The 24,646-nt window shown below is 36.5% G+C and overlaps 1 protein-coding gene and 1 long non-coding RNA gene across 3 annotated transcripts in view; one reads left to right on the forward strand and one right to left on the reverse strand.

The window, feature by feature from the left end:
- The window catches only part of UBR1 (ubiquitin protein ligase E3 component n-recognin 1), a 101,493-nt gene extending 87,159 nt beyond the window's left edge, over window positions 1-14,334 (forward strand). For both annotated transcript variants that reach the window (XM_019725387.2, XM_019725388.2), the window contains exons 41-47: window positions 578-711; window positions 2,134-2,242; window positions 3,943-3,999; window positions 5,981-6,058; window positions 9,789-9,959; window positions 11,238-11,339; window positions 12,770-14,334. In XM_019725387.2, the coding sequence (XP_019580946.2) occupies window positions 578-711; window positions 2,134-2,242; window positions 3,943-3,999; window positions 5,981-6,058; window positions 9,789-9,959; window positions 11,238-11,339; window positions 12,770-12,911 (793 nt within the window). In that variant the 3' untranslated portion in view covers window positions 12,912-14,334. The remainder of the gene's footprint in view (window positions 1-577; window positions 712-2,133; window positions 2,243-3,942; window positions 4,000-5,980; window positions 6,059-9,788; window positions 9,960-11,237; window positions 11,340-12,769) is intronic.
- LOC141570596 (uncharacterized) lies at window positions 10,945-23,263 on the reverse strand. Its single transcript, XR_012494776.1, has 3 exons — window positions 22,355-23,263; window positions 17,562-17,799; window positions 10,945-11,038 (listed from the first exon to the last, which is right to left on the reverse strand). It is a non-coding gene; the product is annotated as an uncharacterized LOC141570596 (long non-coding RNA).
- Between the last annotated feature and the right edge of the window lie 1,383 nt (window positions 23,264-24,646).

The raw sequence follows: 24,646 nt of genomic DNA on the forward strand, positions 1-24,646 counted from the left end.
AGGTTTACAGCAAAATTTAACAAAGTACAGAGTCCCTATTTACTCCCTTCCCCCACCAATTTCTCCTATTAACATTTTGCATTAGTGTAGTACATTTGTTAAAATTGATAAACCAATATCAACTAAAGTCCATAGATTACATTAAGGTTTACTCTCTGTGTCTTGCCGTTATAGCATCATATAGAATAGTGTTACTGCCCCACAAATCACCAGTTAATTTTAATACAGAAATCAGGAAAGTATTAATTTTTTTTTTAGCTAACTTAACTACTTTGGTTAGTTACTGATAAATATATCTGTTCCACATTTCATTTTAAGGGTTAGGAAAACGAAGAAATAGTTCTTTGTCTTAAAAATCTACATGGTAAAAGATGCAAGATTTGTGGTTTTCTTTAGGAAACAGGAGATTTAAAGACTGAAGCTATGGCTAGTTAAATATTTTGTTTTAAATGTTTAAACATTAAATGGATAAAAATTTATTTAAATGCTTTGCTATGTCTTTGAAGGGGGATGTGTTTAAAATCTAGGGTTTTAGTCTGATCAGTATTCTGTTTTGTTTTGGAATTTTGCCTCTTAGCTGCATTGGATGTGGTATTCCTGGCTGGTATTTGTGGGTCTCATTGAAGAATGGCATCACCCCTTACCTTCGCTGTGCTGCATTGTTTTTCCACTATTTACTTGGAGTAACACCACCTGAGGAGCTGTTTACCAGTAAGTAGGAAAGTGAAATCAGAGTGGTAAATGAGAGAGTTTTTTTTTTACCTTCAGCCTCAAGAATACAGGATGAGAGTAGTCAAAACCCATTTTCCATTCCCCACCTCTCTCATCAGTATTCACTCCATGTGTGCCCAGGCCCAGGTGTAGGTTAAAAGTCAGGCCAAAAACCAGGTTAGCCTCATAATCTATAAAACCTATTTGTGGCTCCTTTCTATGACTATTTAATGAATGTGCTTAAACTCATAAAATATTTGCATACAGAATATAACTGATAGGATATTCAAAAAATTGGAAACATCGGTTGCCTTTAGGGAAGAGAAGTGTTTGGCTGGGTAGTAGGAGAGCTTTACTGTATACTGTGTTATTTGAATTTTGAACATATGACTATTTATAAAAGAATTAAAATGTGGCTGGGAAAGGGCTGTTATATCAAACCAAGGCCATGTATATTTAACAGATTCAGTTTCTTTCCCTTTACTTGCCTTAAATGTAGATCAAAGAGAAGGCTTCCTTGTGGCTTTGTATGGGTAAAAACCAGAACACTTGTATGATTTTGGAAGAGTCACCAATCTGTCCTTTTGTCCTTTGAGATTAAACTCACCAGGTCAGCTTTACCGGCTACCAGCTTCTTCTTGCATTCAGTTCAGGAGTGTTTATTGGATCCAAGTTTGCCCTGATTCTATGTAGATTAGGATGCTACTTTCCAGGTAGTTACCAGTGTAGATTTATTGTTTGCATTTTTAAAAACTCATGCATTTATCTAGTCAGTGCTATAATATGGCAGTTAAAATCTTTTCTTTTATTGGGAGGCGACCAAGTATAAACAAACAGGTAAACAGATACAATAACAAATGGTGATTAAGTGCTGCAAAGAACAATAAAACAGGTCACAGGAATAGAGAGAATGCTGGGGCCAGAGTGGGTAATTCTTTTAGATGGTCATGGAAGGTTTCTCTGTGAGGAGACATTGGAAAAAAGAGATGGGGTTGAACTGGGCAGAGTTGAAGGAAGAGTATGCCTAAGCAGAAGGAGCCATAAAATGGAAAGGCTTTGCTTGATTTAGTTAAAGAGCCATAAAAAATGAGTGTGGCTGAAGCATAATGAACAAATGGAGGGTGGTAAGAGGTGAGGTCCAGGAGGCCGCCAGGGCAGATTGTGTAGGGCCTGTGAGCCACAATAAGGATTTCGTGTTTTATATCGAGTGGTGATTTGACATTGGAGACATCTGATTAGGAGAATGACTCAGATTTATTTTTAGAGGATGGCTGTAGCTTATTTGCCACCCACAGTTTTATAGAGTACAAGATATTCTCTCTATATATATAGAAATGAACATAAACAATGAAGAAACACTATTAACAGGTTGACCAGGTAAGAATAATGTGCTTATTAAAATGTGTTTTTATTCTCTTGCAGATTCTGCAGAAGGAGAGTACAGTGCACTCTGTAGCTATCTATCTTTACCCACAAATTTATTCCTACTTTTCCAAGAATATTTGCATACTGTAAAGCCCCTCCTCCAGAGGTACTATGAGCATAAAATATCATTGTTGGGTTATTATATGGTTTGGAAATTTTAAATTAAAATTAGTTGCTTAGCTTTTAAATTGATTAGCATTGATTGAAGGGGGTGGCAAAAATATAGGAGATTCCTAATTCATACACTTAAGGAATTGGGGATAAGGCTAACAGCCATGGGCAGCGGGAATTTCTACTTGTTCCACCATGACTATCAATTCATTGTACTTATTTCCTCCACTGGTGCTGTCTCATCATCCCAGTTTTAAATTGGGGGTGGGGGGGGGTGGCGGTAAAAGTTGTCAGTAGCCGTAAAGTCACAATTAAGTATCAAAAGAATCCACGTTGGGGCTGTATCCAAAACAGTAGCACACCTTACATGGTAGCACACTTCTCAGGAGGGTGACTGAGGAGGGGCAGAAAGTCATTTGGGAGATCAAAGGTGTATCAGTTAAACTTCCCAGGGAGAAGCGTGTCTTTCTCTCAGGAAAACTTTTTTTCTACCCCATTACTTACTGGCCCTCCTGATCACTCTCCACCCTCCTAACCTCCAGTCTCCTTACCTAATTTTTGCTGCCACCATTTTCCGTCATTTTTATAATCTGTTCTCACTGTGTTACTCTTATTTTATTTCCTTTATAACTTCCTTTATCTCTTCAATTTTCTGCCTTTTTCTTTAGTTTTTCCAATGTGCCCATGTCAGGATTTGTGTGAGTGTCAACCTGTTTTCTGTCACCATTCTCTGTGCTCTCATCTCTTCTGTTAGGTCTTTTCTGTGTTTCCTCATTTACCACAAGGTATCCTGATGTGCAGTGTGATAAAATGAATCAAAAGGGATCAGAAAAATCAGTGTCATGCTTTGTGTTGAGTACACTCACAGTAGGTTATACTAATTTTACTTTTGGATTCTTGGAATCAATACGTTTTGAACTTGCTATTCTAGTTTAGTCAAGTGATAAAAATTCAAACTTTGAAACATAAAGTCCTTGCCCTTTGTACCGTTCCTGTCCCTGCTGGCCTCAAAGCCTTTCCTCATCCTATGCTCTGTAGACCTCTGCAGGCTTTCCTAGTCTCCTTCCCTTGTCAGTGGGAGGCACTGGCAAGACATTAGAGTCCAGAAGGATGAAAGAAGCCTGAGTGTTCAGACCACCTCTCTCTGCCTTGTGGGGCGTCTCTGGCAGTGACTGTAGCTGTTCTCTGGGACCAGTTCCCAGCAGACAAGGCGGCCATGGTTCCACTATCAACCCGTGACCCTCAAACCTGGGCTCCAGTAATGCCACTATTTCCTTTTGTTCCTCCAGCCTGGGAGGGGTAGAAGCTTCCTGTTACTGGCTTATCTGTGGGTTGCCTTGCCTTTGTGTCTCCTGGTTGGCTTCTCGGTTCTTCCATTACCTTTATTACCAATTTCTAATATTAAAATCTCTCTTGTTGAAGTAGTCAATGGGTTTTGTTTTTCTAGTAGGACCTTGATTGATAAACCTTGATTGATAAACCCTTTAAAAAAGAAATTAATAAAAAGAGTGGGAAAAATAAATAGGAAGACACAAAATAGGGGAGCAGAAAAGGGGCAAGTTATAAGCTAAAAGAAGTCTAGAAGAAGGAACATGGAAAGAAAGGACAGAAAGATTTGGCGAGAGTGGTTCTATGATGAATATTGTACTGAAGTTGTGATGACCCGTTTGCTTTTTCTCTTGGCTTCTCCTATAGGTGGTGTGCAGATCCTGCCTTGCTAAACTGTTTGAAGCAAAAAAGCGCCATAGTCAGGTCAGTTTTACTTTTCAGTCCTTTTCCCCCATCTACAAGTTGTGTTGCTAAAAGTAGTTGGTTTGTTGAGCATGCTTTCTAGTCTGTCTTCTTCATTCTCACTCAGTACATTGTTTCCTACATTTCTGTTAGGTCTTTGCCAGAAATCAGATTCTTCCCTAAATTGTTTTTTTCTTAGAGTGGCCGTCCTTTTCTGAAATAGCTTTTTGCCACCAGCTCCTCTTCCTTAAGCTAGTGCAAGCCTATTACAAGGCAAAGGAGGAGATGGCATCTTGGAGCTACTGGTACATTAAAGTCGAGGGCGGTAACAGTATTCCGATAAGCCACCTTTTCCCCTTTGGGAATACAGTAAGATATGAATAGAACTATTCCCTCCTCATCTTCCCTTCCTATCTATATGCTTAAAGACTACCTAACAAAACTTTTCCTCAGCCCTCCTGTCTCCCTTAAGTTATAGCTCCGTCAAAATCTACCTTCTCCTCAAGGACCAATTCAGATATCCCCTCCTCCCTGAAGCCTATCCTAATTTATGCTCTCGAGTATGTGTGCATGTGTACCTGCCAGCACACTACATCCCTAAGCAGTAAACTCAACAGGGGCCAGAACTGCATGCTTGGCTTCTGTGCATCCCCTCCAGGACCTGACTTGTATGATGTACAGTGTCTAACTTTTATTCAAATTGAATTGCATCAGTAAACAAACAGAGGAGTTGATCTCCCAGCTTTAAATACTTGCATTTTTCTATGACTAAAGGTAACATTGTACATTTGCCACCTTCTTTTCTCATCTTTTCTCACCACTTGAACTCTTTCACCTTCACTGTAAATGTGCAAATGCTGTCTACCCTTTAACTCAGTTTTAGTGATTTCGAGATTATAGATCCAGCTCCTGTACTCAGATGTATTCACATCACCAAGAAAAGAAAGATCTTAGAGTAGAGAGAAAAGTTTAAAAGACGAGTACATATTTTAGGACTGTTAATCTCGTACTATTTGTCCTTTATTTCATTTCATTGTGTGCCTTTTAAACATCTACTACTTCCCAAGCATGGTACTAAAATCCTCTGGGAGAGTTAAAAGACATAACACATACAGCTTTTGGTAATGGGTAATTTACAATCTAATTATTTACATAAACTCAAGACATAAGAATAAAGTATAATAATGTATGGAATATACTCTTAATGCTATAGAAATTTAAAGAATAAAAGATTCTTAATGACACAGTGTTAGTCTTAGAGGAGATCATTTTTAGTTGAACGTAGAAAGAACTATAAAATTTAAATTCATCCAGGTTTCAGAAGGGAATTCCATGTTATTCAGATGACCTTCCCCAAGGCATGCAAGCAAGACTTTTGTTGTATATCTAGTATGGTGAGAATGAATAACACTTGCAAACATGTATCAAGCACTAAGTATATTATGTTTTACTTCAATATTTTATCGAGTCCTCAACAACTCCGTGAGGTTCCTTGATACTATTACTTCTGATCAAACATTTCTTAAATCTAGCATGAGTCTTATGTTTCTTACCCCCACCCCTCACGAAAATGTGTTATTAAAAAAATAACACATTTTATGATTGAGAAAGTATGTGTTCATCCTCAGTTTACAGATCAGGAAATACAGGCTTAGGTTCAGTGACTTACCAGGTGTCAGAGAATTTAGTATTTGTGGTTAGGTCTGTCTGATTTCAAAGGCTGTGTTCTTAGCTACTACTTTATGTTACCTTCCTAGATAGTATAGATAGAAATCTAGCTGGAGCAATTTAGTCTTAGGAAACAGTGGAAATTGAGTTTGGAAAGGAAGCTAGCCGATGAAAGATTTGGAATTCTAGGCTGAGAAATTTAGATTTAATCTAGTCAGCAGTGGGAATTACTATGGATCCTGTTATTTTTAAGACATTCTTCCTTCTGTTGATCAACTTTTGATCTGGGTTTATTTACTCATAAATAAAATTGCCTTTTAAATTACATTTTTAGGTACCCTAGAAAAAGAAATAGTTTGATAGAGCTTCCTGATGACTATAGCTGCCTCCTAAATCAAGCTTCTCATTTCAGGTAAGAATAAATATATATTTTTAAAATGTTGAGCTTGCAATTGGCATAAGCCACCAGTAGCAAACTTTTTTAAAAGTGACCATTGAGCATCCTCTATAACAGTGATGGTCAATCTTTTTTTTTCTTTTTTTTTTTGAGGTGTAAACCACATAACATACAATTAACCATGATAAAATGTATAATTCAGTGGCATTAATGTATTCACAATGTGTGCAACCACCACCTCTGTCTAGTTTCAGAACTTTTCATCATCCCAGAGAAACACCTGTGTCTACTAAATAATCACTTTCTCTCCCCCTCTTTTCTGATCCTGGTAACCAATAATCTGCTTTTTGTCTCCAAGTATTTGTCTGTTCTGGATATATCATATAAAAGGAATCATGTAATATATGACCTTTTGTGTCTGGCTTCTTTCACTTAGCATAGTGTTTCACCCAAATTGTAGCATGTATCAGTACGTCATTTCTTTCTTGGCTAAATATTCCATTATGTGGAATGGAATGAAACCAGTTTGTTTATTCATTCACCCATTAATGGGCATTTAAGTTGTTTCCCCCTTATATACAGTATAATGCTACTGTAAACATTCATGTACAAGTTTCTGCCAGGCAGAACTAAGATTCCTGTTTCCCACTGTGGCACCCCTATATCTACCTGCTATGAGTTGAGGGATAGGGGATGGTGGCCACTACACAGAATGTCACAGTTCGTTGTAATTGACCGGTTTCTTTCTTTGTCAAGCACTTCTCTGGACACTGCAAGTGTTCATCTACTCTCTAGAGTCCTAAGATAGTAGCTTCAGACAGTTCTTGCCATATCAATAGTGGTTTCAGTAGAGAAATTGATTCCTGCAGCCCTACTCCACCATCTTCTATGACATCCCTCCTGATTTTTTTTGAAAGCTACAATAACTTTTTTTTTTTCAGATTCTAAGAATCATTGTTTATTCATATATCTTTTACACAGTGTTTTACATACAGAACAGTGTACTTAACACATCCATTCACTGAAATGACACTGAAGAACCCTTTTTTTCCAAACAATCTTATATAGAAGCCCATTATAACAGCAAACAGATAATAGTATTGTAACTCAGGTTTAAGCCTGGATAATGGAGAGAGAAGTAAACCCCCTTAGCCTTTTTTTGCACCATGTGCCCCCGACCTCAGTCAGATTAAAAACTACTCTGAAGCAGTGTTTCTCAAACTCCTTTATCTTCCTTTTCACTGATCACTTTCAAATAAAAAAATACTGGATAATTGGGACTGGTGAGAAGTAAAATAAACAAGTTACATTATACTTATTACTGATACCATGTGTGAATTACCTGTTAGTTACTTTTGTAAGAGGACAACATAAGCTTACGCACATGATTCTCTATGATAATGTCCTGTAAAGTTAACAATAATTTTCGTTTTACACTTACCTTGCTATAATATGTTACTTGAATAGCAGAGGTTTATGAGCAGAACACCAATGAAATATCACTGAATGGAGAAATTATATTCATGTCTGCTTTAGTCATTGGTATGTGAATATTTTTCATATTTGAATCACAATACATCATGTCTTGAAAATAATAAGCCAACATTACTATTGACGCAATTATGTATCTGTGACACTCAGATGGTGTCACACTAGCACCCACAGCAAATCAGATTGATAATGGTTGCATGAAACTAGCAGTAATTTGTAATTAAAAGGCAAGAATCTTTGCAGCTTGAAAGTCAAAACCCATTCAACACTTTATTGATGATGTACTGGTAACAAAGCATCCTTTTCCCAAATTTCATGAATTCCAAAGCTCAGTTAGGAGTTTTGTAATGTTACTAAGCGTTGTGCAGCAGCCAAACTTCTTGGCAAACTCAAATTAATTACAGCTTCCAGTAAACACAAATAACTCTTAAATTTTGTTTTGAGGATACCAATAAGTAATTCTAATTAACTGCCTTAGTGCACAAGTGACTATTAGTAGTCCTTAGTCATACTCGTATGTTAAATAACTTGCTCTCATATGAAGGAACCAAGTAAGGGAGTGCAGTTTAGAATCATTTTGAGCACTTGAAGAGCCTTTCTTTGGCCCACTGGGAGAATCACTGCTGTACGGAATGACTAATGAATCCTTTAAGCCAGGAAGCCAGGGGGGTTAAATGGCCCAGCTGTAACTTGGGCAGCCCACGTACCAGCCTCTGTTACCAGAGAGAATTAGTCTTGGTGTTAGTTAGTTAGCTCTTTTGCTCTTGTCTCATGCAAGTTAAGGTCGACCACCTACAGAAGTGGTGGAGCCACTTTACCTCTCAGCCCTCAAAAAATCAGCTAGATGATTTCAAAGATTGCATCCAACTCTACGTTTAGTGATTTTCCTAATCTTAGCGCTGCATTGCTACCACAAATGCCCAGTGAATAGATATTATGCTATTGGCTCTCAGGAGGAACTGAAAAGAGTGTTAGTCATTCATCACAGCGAAGTTCCTCCTGGATGACATTACTAGTTACTGGTTTCAGGTAGAAGTGAAAAGTAAATCCTATGATCTCTTCCAGTTTTATTGTCACCACGAGTGTATGTTAATACTGAGCCATCTCAGTGTAGGGTGTCTGCTCAATTGCTGTGCGTTGGACACTGCTTTCATTTTCCTCTGCAGGATGGCTAGTGACTCTGGCTCAGCCATTCTGTGCTAAAGGTAAAAGAAGATGTTGGCTTTATCCAAAAAGAGTTATAATTATGTTCTGGAGCAACACCCTGCAAGTGAAAATAGCCCCTTCATCTACAGGAGACAGGAATGGAATAACTCTGCACAGAGACCCTTTGCTCCTGTGTAGACAATGGTGGTTTTCTTAGTTTGCCTAAGAAAGTGGGGAATTAGAGAATAAAATGCTAATAACCTATTGGAGATTCTTTTTGTGCTCTTTATTCTGACCCCATGGTCAGCCTCGCTGGATCTCTCCTATGAGTTCATTTACTTTTTACTGCCCAAATAAAGGAATTCTTGATATTTTCATTATGTCCAGTATACAGCAGAGATAGGAGCATGGGAAGCTCCTTTTTAAATTGTCACTTTAATTCAGGGAGTGATATCCTTTTGGGGGGTGGGGAGCATTATAGCAAAGCTGTAACATGCCACTATGTAAAATCGTCAGATCTCAAAGTACTCCTTGGTTCAAGTAAGTCAACTTGGTCACTTTTTTTCCCCCCTAAGACTTACTGTGTTTCCAGATGGAAGAGGGCTTCAACTCAAAGACTGCAGTCTTTCATTTCAACCCTAAAGGTTTCAAAGAATGAGGTAGAAATATGTTTCAACGCTTACTGCAGATTATTGTATAAAAAAAGAAAATTGTGCACCTACAAGGTCATGTTCCTCCAACACTGAAGACACAAGCTTGACTAAACCAATTGAGAGGAGGCAGTTGACTGAATTGGTCGTGTGCAATGAAGACTGGATTCTATAAATGCATCTTACTCTCAAGGCATATTTAATTGCCAAACTTTATGCGAATTATCAGTAAAATTATAGTAGTAAATTTTCTTACTATGGATTAATGAGAAGACTTTCTTGTTAAGTCTTCCTAAGGGGGAGTATGAAAGAGCAATCATCTAATTAAATGTTTCCTTGTGTTTTAAGAGCTTTCTTGGCTGCAAAGTAGCCAGTGGTGGAAACATGTTTCATTGCTAACTGGATATATCACACATTTTTTGTTTCTCTACCATACTGAATGTTGCTTCCCTTTCAAGGTGCCCACGGTCTGCAGATGATGAGCGAAAGAACCCTGTCCTCTGTCTTTTCTGTGGGACCATACTATGTTCTCAGAACATTTGCTGCCAAGAAACCGTGAATGGGGAAGAGGTTGGAGCTTGCATTTTCCATGCACTTCACTGTGGAGCTGGGGTCTGCATTTTCCTGAAGTGAGTAGTAAATGATCTGGAAGCTTCATAATGAACTTAGGGAATTGGATTCATCTGGAAGCCATTATGGCAGGACAGTGTGTTGATAGGAAATGATATCAAAGTTAGGGTAGAGACCTGTTACTTATGAGATTGCATTTGAGAAAATACTACAGAATAAGTAATTTTTAAAAAAGTAGGATTCTGCTCATATTTTCATTATTTGTGGAAAAATCTTAAATATTATAAACTTTGTTTTGATCACTTTGGTATTGTGTAACACTCAGGTACAGTAAAAGAGCTTGGAGTCCTAAAACTTATATTTAAAAAGTGCATGTAAAGTGTTACTTCAGGTTGTCCTTTGAACGTTTTAATTTTCTTCATTTCTTCTATCAGCCAACCATTGTTTTCCCTGGTCTCTCAGCAAAAGACTGAGAGCAGAACAATAGTCACTCATATTTATGAAAGAAGAGTACACGTTGCCTGAGAGAGAGAGAAAATTCAGAATGAATACTTGTGCTTTTTCTTTCCATTCTCCCCATGTAATACAGTTTCTGTTTACAAAAGCATTAATACCTCCTACTTATGGAATATTTAATCATTGTAGGCATCAGTTGGAATAAGGGGAATGAATGCATGGAAGCCAAACCCCAACACCTATTTTCTTCTTCTAGGGAACCTACAGCTAGTAAACTCACTACCTATTCCAGCTGTTGATCATTTCTCTCTGTAGTACTTATCACCTCCATATACATGTACACAAGCATTATTTTTTATGTCTCCATTTCTCTGCTGTAAGAGTCCCAAGTACCTTCAGAGTGGCAGTGGCTCCTTATAATCTACACTTTTGGAGACTGTTTCTAACCAGAAAAGCCGTGACACTTCCCTAACTGACCTTCTTTCTGGCCCGAGGTTATTAGGCTGGGAGACGTGGTTCTGTTCTTCTGTTCAGTTCCCTCCCCCCTCCAGGTGAGAGGTAACAGAAACAACTGCGCTTACCATTTCCCAGGGTATCTATGGCTCAAGTAGGACAACACTCCTTCCTCTCTTCAATATATTCAGTCGGTATTACTGGTCCCATGTCCCCAAATCCAGTGATCCTTTCCCAACAAAAATAGCAATGTTCGTTCTCTTTTATTTAGACAAAACACAGCTTAGCCTATTTGTTTATATTTATATTGTCATTATACTGAATTCCTAATAGATATTGGCCATGTCTTTTCTCTAGATTAACTTTGATGCCTATCATTCACATATATGCACTTAATAGTATTTCCTGTTGGTTGTTTTGTCCTTCAGAATCAGAGAATGCAGAGTGGTCCTGGTTGAAGGTAAAGCCAGAGGCTGTGCCTATCCAGCCCCTTACTTGGATGAATATGGAGAAACAGATCCTGGCCTGAAGTAAGATTTTTCTTTTAAAAATCTAGTCACATTATTATATGTGGATGGTAATAGTTCTTTAAACACAAAAACTAATGCTAAATACTGAGAGAGATTTTTAAATAGCTGCAAATATAAAATGTTAAATATGATGTCATCTTAAATGTAACACACAGTTTTCAACAACTTTATGTTTCTCCAAAACTTTTAAAGATGCCAGCCATGCCAGTGTTTGCATACTCTGTTAGTTTTAGTCAACTTTTCTTCAGGATTACTTAGAAGGTTTAATTGGCACTGATACATAAAAGAAAGAAATCGGTAGTGTCCAGTGAAGGACTTTGGTTTAAAATGGGTGTTCATTGTTTCCATTGCAATACCTGAAACTTTTAAATTGCCAACTATATCAGCCGTCTTTGCTTTAGCCAAGCAAAATATTTAGAATCCTGAATTTTTCTGTATCCTTCCTGGTATTAGGTATTAGAATACTACTCGTGACTTATATGAAAGAGGAGATAAGGCACTACATTCCCAAAAGTACATATAGGTAAAGATTAGATCCTCTTATCATAAACTGTATCTTTTTTAACTGAAATTTCATGCTTTTGAAATATTACTTGGAATGAATAAGCTTACTAGATGGGGCTTGGAACCTCTTTGATCATACAGAGATTTGTTTTTATTGTGACAGCATTTAACCCATACAAAGATAGTCTTTGGATTTAGGGAGACAAAAGCTGAGTGGTGAAAGTAGTTAATGGATAAGAGATCTGAGTAGTTCAAGAAAGGTACAAAGAAGCAATTTGAATACCCAACTAGCTGAAACACTTGAGTGCCTCACGAATGAGAATCTCACAATTCCCCATTATTGGTAACAACCAAACTTTAGTCATTTTGGATTAGCTATTATATAATGTTATAAACTGTGTAGCTTTAGAAATGTTGCGGAGCAGTTTTATTTAAATATTTGCTTATCACTGGCAAGTTTGTTGTGTCATAAGAATAACTATAACCAAATATTTCTTAGGAGCAGAATATAATTTGAGGGCTTACTGTTACATCTCAGACCTAATCTTGACTATGCAAAGATCAGAAATCAAAGCTGGATAGACTGTATGAAGCCAAAAGGCCATTAGAGCTCCACTCTAACCACCCCAAAAAGAATAGAGTTGCTTACAGTAATAAGCCCTGCTAGCCATTTAAATGAGGTCCCATATTGCCCATGGTATACTTAAGCTATTTTCTGAATAATCGAGGAGTAAATTTCTGTTTCATTAGCTAAATAACCTGTCAAGTTCATAGTGATCAGTAGTGAAAGGAAAATATCCCTTTTAAAGTCCTGTCCTGGTGATTCCTCCCAGCTCCAAAAACATCTCAAGAGTTCAGACTAATTTAGGCAGTAAAGTATGGCAGTTATTTGATTCAGACTTACATTGGTTTTTTTTTTCCTGAAGGAGAGGCAACCCCCTTCATTTATCTCGTGAGCGGTATCGGAAGCTCCATTTGGTGTGGCAACAACACTGCATTATAGAAGAGATTGCTAGGAGCCAGGAAACTAATCAGATGTTATTTGGATTCAACTGGCAGTCATTATGAGCTCCAGCTCTGCCTCGGGACAATCACGAATGACGACAGTAATGAAGAACAATTCAAAATTATGGAGACTTTTCTTAGGGCTGGGGAAGGGTTGGAGGGTCTTTTGCTCCTTGTCTAGTTGTGTCCAGATTCATATAAATCAATAAAATATTCCTTAATGGAGTATTGCTTTCAATTAGTGAACATGCTTAAAGAGAAACAAAGAACATAGACTAATCTGTTTTATGTTCTAGAACACTGCTAATATTTCCAGAAAGCTCATTTCCCTTCCTAATCTGTCCCATTTCGTTTCATTTCATCTCCCTGGTGAATGAAGTCACATCAAGCAATTGTGGACATTTTAATATGTTAGTTAACTCTTCTACAATTTTGTACTTGGTGTTTTCCCCCTGCCCTAAGTTTAGTTTAGCTGACATTGGATCACTGACAAAATTCTAATAATCTGTAATTGTCTTCCTTGCAGCTAAAGAGGAATTGCGGAATTGCAGAAACTATTCAGTGTACTTCAATTGAGAAAGTTTTCGAAAAACTAAATTTATTTTTAATCATTTCTCTTTTAAGGAAATACCCCTAATGTGCCACTTACTGTTTCAGCCAGAAATTAAACTAAATTTCTATATGGACCGGGTTGCCATTTCTAAGATATTTTTTATCAGTGTGGAAAAGCTTTTTCCCCCACTGTAGATCTTAAGAAGTCAGGATAATGCATTCATTATTCATCCCTGATGGGACAAAGAGCATGTTGTGCTCACTTCTGACCACAAATAGCTTTGTTGAGTTTTGAAATTATACTTTCCATTTTCCAAAATCCAGTGTCTAAAATGAATTCACTTATCTCTTGATTATGGCACCATCCTATTTGACTCTTAGAAACCTGATGTAGTTCTGATGTAAACTATCTATAGAATGACGAAAAGAAAATTCGCTCAATGAATGGATCATGACAACTGTAAATTAGAAGAATCAAATTTAAGCCAATTCTGCAACATCCTATGTCTTTAGAAAAGACAAATCATTTGTTATCTGTGTGTAACCTCTTCGAAAACTCTGATTTTATGGCTAGTACAACCAAAAAGCCATGTGATCAATAGTCTGTGTCCTGTTACAACATGCTGTGGTTGAGCCATCTTGTTTATAAATAATCAAGCTCTCCTGAATCTGTGCAAACTTTACCTTTTTTTTTTTTTTTTAAATCAAGAACTTGTGATATAAAACAGCAGACAGAAAATAAATTGAAATCTTCCATTTTAGCTTCTGCTATCTCTGGGGTAATGTTAGGAATTTGAAAGATGCATTCAAAGGCCATCTTATTTTACTTTTGGTGACTACTGTCACATATGTGTGTAAATGTTTTCCTGCCTTCTTTTTGCTCAGCAAAGGCAAGCAAATAAAAATGTATTTGTGAAGTGATTGTTGATGCACATTTGGGGTTAGATTTTTTTTTGTTATTTTTGTGTAAAGTAAAGATAGATTTTGCAGTAAGGGATTGGCATGGGATCAGGATCACAATCATGATTTTCTACTTGAATAATTATTGAGAAGGCATCAGGAAATAGATTACTGAGCAATTTATAATAATTGATGGGTGAAGATCAGAAAATTCAGTATTCAGTTTGTGAAATTTGCCAGCAGGATTAAGGGTTAAAATATTTCCCCCTATTTCTTAATACAATTTTGTTGAATGGATTGGCTGACTGTGAAGTCTGAGCCAGAATAGGCAACAAAAGATGCTGATTTCTGCCCTAATTGATTGGCCCTCGTTTAGCAAACATAAACTGACTTTTTATTTCTAGTCTTTTTATATTCACTTCATAAATCCTGGGGTTAAGCTGTCAAGCTGCCAGAGGGACTGTCCTGCAATGGCCAGTCAGACCCTTTATTGCCAAAGAACCCATTTCACACTGATTTCCACTTCCTGAAATTGGTTCAGAGTCTCTGCACTGTAGATGATGGACTTATGTCTCAGTGCTGCCCACAGCCCAAGGGATTTCTAATTATATTAAAATATCCTCGTGATTTTCTTTCATCATTGCAAACAATATAATTATGCTCATGAAGTTTACTTCTAAAATGAGCAAAAAGTCACTTTATTTTCTTTAGTGTAGTATGTGGAGGAACTTGTTCAACAGGATGGCTCCAGGACTGTGTTTTTCTAATATTTGGTGAGGGGCCGGCAGGAATTTTTATGATACAGTGAAGAAAAACATATATCTGTATAATTAATTTATTATGTTGGTGTATGGCCTGTGAGTTCTCCCTTTAGTGGTCATTTGTCATTTCATAACAACTATGCATTTTGGTTCACTGTGATGATGATCTATATTTAGTGACTGCAACATGTTTATACCACTGATTCAAATTCCATCCATGATGAAGTTATACAAATAATGCATATATTGATATCTTTTATTGCAAAATGTAAATTTAAAACTTGTATAATGTTCTTGTGCTTTTTGAAATAAAATATCTTATATGTGTATATTTAAAAAGAAAAAAGGGACTTCTCATGTTTGGGGATTTGGGTTTGAAGTATAAAAATCTATACCTAGAAAAGAGCTCTAGTTAAAAGTTCAGATTCTTTAAAATTCAGTATTTAGTGTAATGATCGCCAAACTTTTTAACCATACATTTCATCAGTAAATAATTTTTAAACGTGCATTATATGTTTTTTATATTTATGCAATACTGTACTAGTGCATTAAGTACATAGCCCAAAAATGGAAATGTAAAAAATCAGTTGAAAAATAGAATACTTTTATTTAAATATTTTCAAAGGGAATCTGCATCCTTTCAGGTATGCACACCTATGTATAGACAACTATCTAAAGCAGCACTTATCCGAAGAACTCTGCAATGATGGAAATGTTTGTATTCGCACTCCAATATGGTAGTCACTGCCTCCATGCACCTACTGACATTTGAAATGTGGCTAGTGCAGTTGAGGACCTGAATTATTAATTTATTTAATTTGAATTAAGTCATGTGTGGCTAATGGCTTTTATATTGGATAAGTCTAGTGGAATGGTTCTTAAACTGGACTGTCTTAGAATTACCTAGAGAGTGGTAACAAAATACAGATTTCTAGTTTCACCCTAGATCCTGAATCAGTCACCTGAGATTGAACCTTAAGCTAATTGGTGTGATTTCTGTCTGTTTCTTAACCATGACTCTTCACTTAAAATGTTAAAATGTAGAACTTTCTTTTTAGCTCAGTGATTTCTGAATAAGTGTGAAAGAGCATCTGGGAGAAAAGTAGACTAGAAACTTGGATAGTTGTGATATTTCATTTTGAGTGTCTACATAAGCTTTCATTTAAGGAAAAGGTACTTGGAATTAAAGAAAGCCATTGCTTTAGTTTTAAGACTAAAATATTCTAGGAAGGTTTTTGGGTGAGGAGATGAAAATACAAGGCACTTGTAATTGGCAGGGAGAGGTCACTAAGGAGTCTTCTCCATGCTCTACTTGAATAGCAGGATACTCCTGGGACAAACAAATCATAACCTGAGAAATCATTCACAATTCGAGTGCATACAAATTTCAAACTTCCGTACAACAAAGGGCACCATTAATAAAGTTAGAAGATATCCAGAGTTAAGTGGTATAATCACGTCAACAGGATAGTTTCTGAATCTCTTCAAAACTCTTCTGAAAACCACACACACTAACCAGGATAACAAAAGAAAAAACCCAAAGTTCAACAAAACTAGATAACGGAATCTCCATGAATTCCCAAGAATGGGCAGATACACTCACACACCAACAGCAGCAGGACTTCAGCAGCGGAAGTGGTGCAAAGTGAAAGGGGATACTGAGTAAAAGTTGGAAAACTGCAAAGTTGCCAACAACTCCCAAATGGGGAGAATCCCATTCAATAGGAAACGGGACAATGAGGACAGAGAATTACCAGCCACGTAATTGGTAACCCTCACGTGCTTTAAATTGAGGGCAGGTGAAAAAACTGCTCAGTCTTGAGAGAATGAAACAATGGGGTGGTAGTGTAAGTCCTCCACATTCTTATAAATAACCACTCAGTATAGCCCTCGTTAAAGAAAGCCTCACCCTGTGGAGAACTGATAAACCAGATTGGGAATAGCAGCAATACTGTGGATGAGAGAGAACGAAGTTCAGATTGTGTGCATGACTGGCATATAAAGTAATATATTAGCAAAATGCAGCATTTAAAGATGTACTGGTAAGTACAAGAAAGCACTATTTGAGGCCTTTTTGAGCCTTGCCTTTGCACTGGGGCCCGCTCCAATCCCTTTGGAGTGTACTTTCTCTTCTAATAATGGCCTTGAGCCACTGCTTTCTGCTCCGGCCCACTTTTTTGAAGTGTGCTTTTTCTTCTAATAAACTGCTTTTTCACACTTAAAAAAAAAGCACTATTCATATATTTGGCATTAATAGAAGAGAACCATGGATCCTTGAAACTGAAAGTTATCTTGGCTCATCCCTGCCCATTTGACAAGCACCTCCTTCTAATGGTCCAGAATACCATCTCATTTAAAAAAGAAGTATAATTGTGATGATTAACTTTACTGGCCTAACAGATGACCAGATAGGTGGTAAAATGGAATTTCTGGATGTGTCTGTGAGTGTTTCTAGAAGAGATTGGTTCTCATTAGACTAAGCAAAGAGATCTGTCCTCACCAATGTGGGTGGGCATCATCCAATCCATTGGGGCCAAGTGGAACAAGAAGGTGAAGGAAGGATGACTTCCTCCTCTCTTCTTGAGCAGGGATGTCCATCTTCTGCTTTCAGACTTCAGAGTTCCTGGTTCTCAGGCCTTTGGACTCAGACTGAATTATACCACTGATTTTCATGGTTCTCAGCTTGCAGGCTGCAGATTGTGGGACCTCTCAGCCTCCATTACGGCATAATCCAATTCCTATGATAAACAAACAAACATTTATCATAAGAATTGGCTATATTAATAAACTATTTATTTAAACAGGACTTGTGCAATAGAAGTGTGTGTATGTTTGTGTGTGTGTGTGTGTATATATATATATATATATATATATATATATATATATATATATATAAATTTTTTTCCTATTGATTCTGTTTCTCTAGAGAACTAATACAATAACCTAGCCCCAAACCAATAATTACAAGACAAAGAAAAGTGAAAATGAACTGAGTAAAGTTGCAATAACTGATGAGAAAACAGTAGAAAATTGTGGCCCCAAAGCAGGCGAAAACTGTAACCGAATATTAAAAATGAGTTATAATAAATTAAAAAGATCAAAGCTTTGCCAAAAGAACAACTCAGAAATGTAATGGAAGATCTCAAAAATGATATGGCAAGAGAACAGAAGAATGTGAAACTCAAGTGATTTTGCCTTGTAGCTTTCACGAAGATATTACAAAATAATAAAACATAATTAATACTCTAAAAAAATGAAACTCAGGTGAAATTAGGGAACGTTTTTAGAAATGACAAAAGGAATATGAGAGTTGAAAAATCAACTATGGAAAGCGCAGTAAAGAAAGAAAAATGGAAAGGAGGAACATCAACGATAAAAATGCTTTGAAATAAAGCAATAGATATGGAATATAGGCAAAGAAGATTCAATATATATTAACTGGAATCCCTGAAGAAAACCAAATCAATGGAACAGAACACAATTTGATAAAACTTTCCTGAAAAGAAACTTGCATGCGCACATTGAAAGGTAACACTGTAAAGTTCAACCCAGAAGAACCAACACCAAGGCATAGCCTAGTAGTAAAGCTGTTGGACCTTAAAAACAAGAGTGACAAACTCTTGGACATCCAGGCAAAAAGTCCAAGTCACTTATAAGATAAAGAAATTCAGACTGGCATTAGACTTCTTGAGAGCAGCATTTTTAAAGATACTTAATAAAAGGATTTTTGAGGATTTTTATAGCTAGTCAAACCGTCCAAATATAAAGTCCACACAGATAGTTAAAAACATGTTAATGCTCAGGAAATATTTTTCCCAATGAACCTTGAGTGAGGAATTTGCCAGAGAACAATTTGCAGACATCATAAAATGGTTATGGTAACTTTGGCTTATACTCTGGGGGTCAAGTGTTGCATAAGGGAGACAAAATCAGATGCTCTGACAATGTAAAATGAACATAACTAACAAAAAAATGGGAGAAAAGAGATGAGTAAGTAAAAGTTAAATAAGCTTACTGATTGAATCAGTGATATTAGTGACAAGTAAAAAGATAATACTTGAGCTGACAAGAAATAAAAACTTAAGTATGCAAACTGACACTAAGATAAAACTAATGGTAGATAATGAGAAAGAAGGGGCCAGGTAAGAAGCAGTTTCAAAATTGCTCATATATTAGGAAAACAACAGACAGTAAATAGAGTACTAAAAGTATTACAGAAAGATATTGGAATAAAGATTACAACTAGAACTATAATACAATACCAAAGAGGAGTGGGGGAGGCAAAGAAAATAGACTACATAGTGCAACAATATAACAACATTCAGAGCAAATGATAAATGTAAATGGGCTTAACTCACTTTTTTAGAAAAAAATATCAGACGAGCAAACAAAAGATTCAGGTGAAAAAGAGATAAAACCAATTTTAAAATGAACAAAAGATTTGAATAGATATTTCTCCAAAGAAGATATACAAATTGCTAATAAGTGCATGAGAAGATGCTCAATATCATTAGTCATTAGGGAAATGCAAATTAAAACCACAATGAAATACCACTTCACACCTCCTAGGATGGCTATTATCAAAAAGACGGACAATAATGTGTTGGCGAGGATGTGGAAAACTGAAACCAAACACAGGCAGTCCTCAGTACAGTAGTAGATTACGGCAGATGTGGCCACGCAAGCTGAAACGGTACAAAGCAATCTTTTTTTTTTTTTTTAATTAAATTTATTGGGGTGACAATTGTTAGTAAAATTACACAGATTTCAGGTGCACAATTCTGTATTACATCATCTATAAATCCCATTGTGTGTTCACCACCCAGAGTCAGTTCTCCTTCCATCACCATATATTCGATCCCCCTTACCCTCATCTCCCACCCCTCACCCCCCGCCCCCGTTACCTTCTGGCAACCACTAAACTATTGTCTGTGTCTATGAGTTTCTGTTTCTCATTTGTTTGTCTTATTCTTTTGTTGTTTTTGGTTTATATACCACATATCATTGAAATCACATGGTTCTCTGCTTTTTCTGTCTGACTTGTTTCGCTCAGCATTACTCTCTCAAGATCCATCCATGTTGTCACAAATGTTCCTATATCATCTTTTCTTACTGCCGAATAGTATTCCATTGTGTATATATACCACAACTTCTTTATCCATTCATCTATCGAAGGACATTTTGGTTGTTTCCATGTCTTGGCCACCGTACAAAGCAATCTTAATAATCAATGGGAAAGATTACTATTGTTCTATGGCCTTTAAAATTTTTGGTTGAAAAGTTACTGTCAATTATAAATATGTAGGGAAACGAACATAGTAACACTAATATTTATTTAGTACAATATAATTTATAACATTAAGAAACATTAAAAATTAAAGTGTTTTATTTCTTTTTTTTTTAACTTATCAAGCAAAAATGCCAAGAGCACTTTCCTTCTTCTCTTTTTATAACTTAAAATACACAGTGAGCATCTTTTCTATGCCTTGGCAAATTGTCATACTTCTAAGTTTGGATCAACTTTCAACTTTGTACCCTTTGGGTTTTCAATGTTGTGAAATGCTTCCAAGAGTTCCTTTAGTGTGAAGTTGTTTTCCGGTGTCATTTCTTCTGGGACATTCGTCATAACCACTTAATTATTTTGGTAAGTTTGCCTTCTCTAAGTTCCTCTGACTGCGTCTCTAGAGTCTCTCAAACAGCAGCTGTGTCAACTGTTCCACAGTTAACTATGTCTTCTATTACCTCTGTAACATTTATATTTGATCTGAATTTCATTTCCAGCACTATTACTTTAGTTTCTTTGCTGCACTTTTATCTTTGTTGACTAAATCACTTTACTGATTATCCACATGGGTAAAATGTCACATGGGTTAATCACTGTGAGACAGAGACACCGCAATGACACACTTTGCTCTCTATCCCTGAACTGAATAACAGATGTGCAATGTTCAATCACCAACAGACTTTGAAAGAAGGGACATAGTTGGTCACTGATCATGACATGCATCTGTTATTTAGTTATTTGTGGACTGAAGAGTTGCAAAGTTTGTACTTTGTGCAATTACTCACAGTTAATATACAATTGTAAGTGAAATTTGAACCCTGTTGTTAAGGGACTAGTGTTAATTTAATTAAAACATGGTAAACTGAAAATCTTACATTTAGGAACCGTGCTGAGGATGTCTTGTATAGAGAAACAACTTTCATTAAGTAAAACTACAGTATATAAAAGGATAAATTCAACGTAGCCTACATAGGAACCATATCTTTTATTTCTTTAATCCTCCATAGGATATCGTACAGTACCTTTATGTGATATCTAATACATTTCTGGAAATTTTATTTGCCATCTGCAAATATAGATTGTATTAATAGAACATGCAATGCCCAAATAACACCACCAGAAAAATATTTTTAAGATCATTTTTGTCTTCATCGTCAGGTCTCTAAAAATTATGAAAACCTCTCGTCACTGGATAGTCGGCTTTGATTAAGACAAAATAGAAGAGACCATTCTAATTTCAATCAGCTGGCAGTGGAATACTATGACCACTAGGGTGCGCTATTACTTTGCCAGCCATTTCGTCTTCCTGGCAGCAGAGCCTGAAAGCACAGAAAGCTGTCCAGTGTTTGGAGAGCTAATGGCCGAACCAGGCTGAAAGTCAAGGAACTTTTTCCAGGCTGTAACAGGCACACATCAAAAATCACAACATCACCTCACCAGTTTCTCATTTGCAAATTGTGAGTATACAACGATGCTATATGGATGACCTTGCAACAAAGATGAAACTTAAAGGACTGAACAAATATGTGTAGAATTCAGTTCTAATAAAATAAAATTTGCAAAAAGTTAATATTTAATGGCATAGTTGTTCTGTATTTCATAAAAATTAGGCATAAATAGGAAGTAGATTAAGAAATAACTATAATTAGAATTACTTTTGTAACCGCAGACTAACTTTTAGTTTATTTTCTAACTTTACAAGTTCAAATCAGTTTCCATCTTCCCTCATATTATGGTCCATTTTCAGTAATCGTCAAACACAAAGTAATCAATAGGTTAAAGGACAATAGAGTCACATACCCCAAATTGAGATTACCTTGCCCCCTCACCCTGGTTTTTCTTATTTCTTTTTGTTAGAAATGTCTTTAATTAAAAATAAAGGATGCAGTTTTTAAAAAACATAAACACTTGAGGTAGTTAATATATTTGGTATGAATGCATTTCTGTTAAAAGAAGTCAAGCTCTCAGAGGACCCCAAGGATTTGGCCTGCAAGCCATAGTTTACTGACCTTTGTTCTAGAGCTTCTGTATATGCTACATAATATGCCTCTATGATAGCAGTTATTGCAATGCCTTGTAATAGGATTTGCATGTTTGTTAATCCATCGTGAAACCCTTAAGGACAGGGACTGGCTTTTTTCTTATTTGTTTTCCCAGTGCCTAGCAGAGCAGTTGGCATTAATAGGCTCTAAACTTTTTTGTTTAGTAGATTAATATTCAAACAGAAACTGGTTAGATTGATGAAAAATTAAAAAACAGAGTTGTTTGCTGATTTGTGGAAGCACTTGGGAACCAGTCCATTAGTGAGTTTCATGTTTCAAAGAACTGTGTAGAGTTTTTAAAAACAGCTTCAGTGAGATACAATCCACCCATTTAAAATGTACAATTCTGAGAATTTTTTTATTGAACTATAATTGACATATAACACATACTAGTTTTAGGTGTACAACATGAAATTTGCTTTTAAAAGAGGAAGATGGAAAGCAAAAGGGAAGGAGTCTTTTTTCCTGGAATTGCACACTAGTGCATATGGCGGTGTCATCCTTCTGATAATTGTGAAAATAACTCGTCTAGATCATTTCCTGTTTGGATTAGGGGGAGGTTAGAAAGTGGTTAACCACCGGATGTCTAAAGATGGCTAGAGGAGGCCACAAATGGAGGAAAAGGGAGAGAAGAAAAGGATCCTCCAGTATTTTCTTTATTCTGTGCTAGGAGAAAGCTGTGTTGAAAGGAGATTTATGTTCTGTGTTAGGACTCAGTATAAATATGAATTTTGCTCATTATCTTTGAACTTGTTCGAAGACTGATCCTAGGATCAGTCTCATTGTTTTAGACTCACTTATCCAAGGCACACATCCCTACACTTGAATCATTCTTCTCTCCATTTCTTCCCCCCACAAATCTCACTGTATTTTCAATTGCTGCATGACAAATTGCCCCCCAAACTTAATGCTTAAAATAATAGTAAACATTATATCACATAGTTTCTGTAGGTCTGGGTATTGGGAGTGGCTTAGCTGGGTGATTCTGGCTTGGGGTATCTCTCACAATATGACAGTCAAGATGCCAGCTGGGCTTGCAGTCATCTGAAGGCTTGCCCGGGCTGGAGGATCTATTTCCAAGAATGGCTCACTAACATGGCTGGCAAGCAGGTGCTAATTAATTGGTGTAATGCCTCAGTTCCTTGCCAGGTACTCACTCCAAGGGGCTGCTTGAGTGTCCTCACGTTATGGCAACTGGTTTCTCTCTAAGTAAGTGACCCAAGAGAACATAAAGTAGAACCTGCAATGTCTTTGATGACCTAGCCTTGGAATTTATACATTATAATTTTTGAAAAAGTGTATTGGTTACAGGTCAGCTCAGTTCAGTATGGGAGGGACTATTGTGAAGATACCAGGAGGCAGAGATCATTGTGGACCATCTTAGAGGCTGGCTACCACATTTATATATTTTTTATTATATTTGAGATATACGGAGGGTGTCAAAAAAACCTATACACAGTTTAAGAAAGGAAAAAACTGTATTAAAATTGTAATATATACCGAAAACAAAAGATGAATACAAGTCACGTTTGACTTCTGCAATTACAAGAGGTGTTCAAAGTGGTTACCATCAGTGTAATTTTAGTACAGTTCTTTCCTATCTTAAAATGTGTATACATTTTTTTTTTTGGCACCTTCTGTGTATTGCTCAAAGAGGATTCCTGAATTCTGGTACCAGCTCTTGAATAATATATTATCTTTTCATTTATCCTAACTAAAAAAAAAAAAATCTCTTGAGATAGACCAATAATTCTTAAATGGAAAAGGCCAGAGAAAAAAGGAGGCCTGAGAAGTTGTTTTCCTTGGGCAGTCCAATGTCTCAGGAGTCCTACTCCTGTGGCAATAACTTTCACTTATATTCATTCTTACACTTCCCCTACCCTAAGATACACTGTTGCCCTATTCTCAAGATACTGATCACAGAACACTTCCCTCTGCATTGCACTTTTCTTTAACTTTCTTGATATACAGCTACTGGACTGCTTTCTCACATACTCTATATTTATCTTATCCTTCATGGATTCGCATATGAGAATTGGTCGTAAAATAACAATCAGAAGAATCTTTCCATCATTTGGAGAATCTAGCTCTACCTACTGACTCATTTAAAATAAACACAATAGTAGTTCTGTGAATAAATTCATTAAAACCCTTACCCATGATAGCAATGATTATGTCTGGGTAGGACACACTGTATTTGCTAAGTGAAACATATTCTCTTTAAATAGAGAATAGCTATTTAAAATATTGCTAGGCATA

The sequence above is a fragment of the Rhinolophus sinicus genome, linkage group LG03 (assembly GCF_036562045.2).
Source record: "Rhinolophus sinicus isolate RSC01 linkage group LG03, ASM3656204v1, whole genome shotgun sequence".
In the NCBI taxonomy this organism is placed as follows: Eukaryota; Metazoa; Chordata; class Mammalia; order Chiroptera; family Rhinolophidae; genus Rhinolophus; species Rhinolophus sinicus.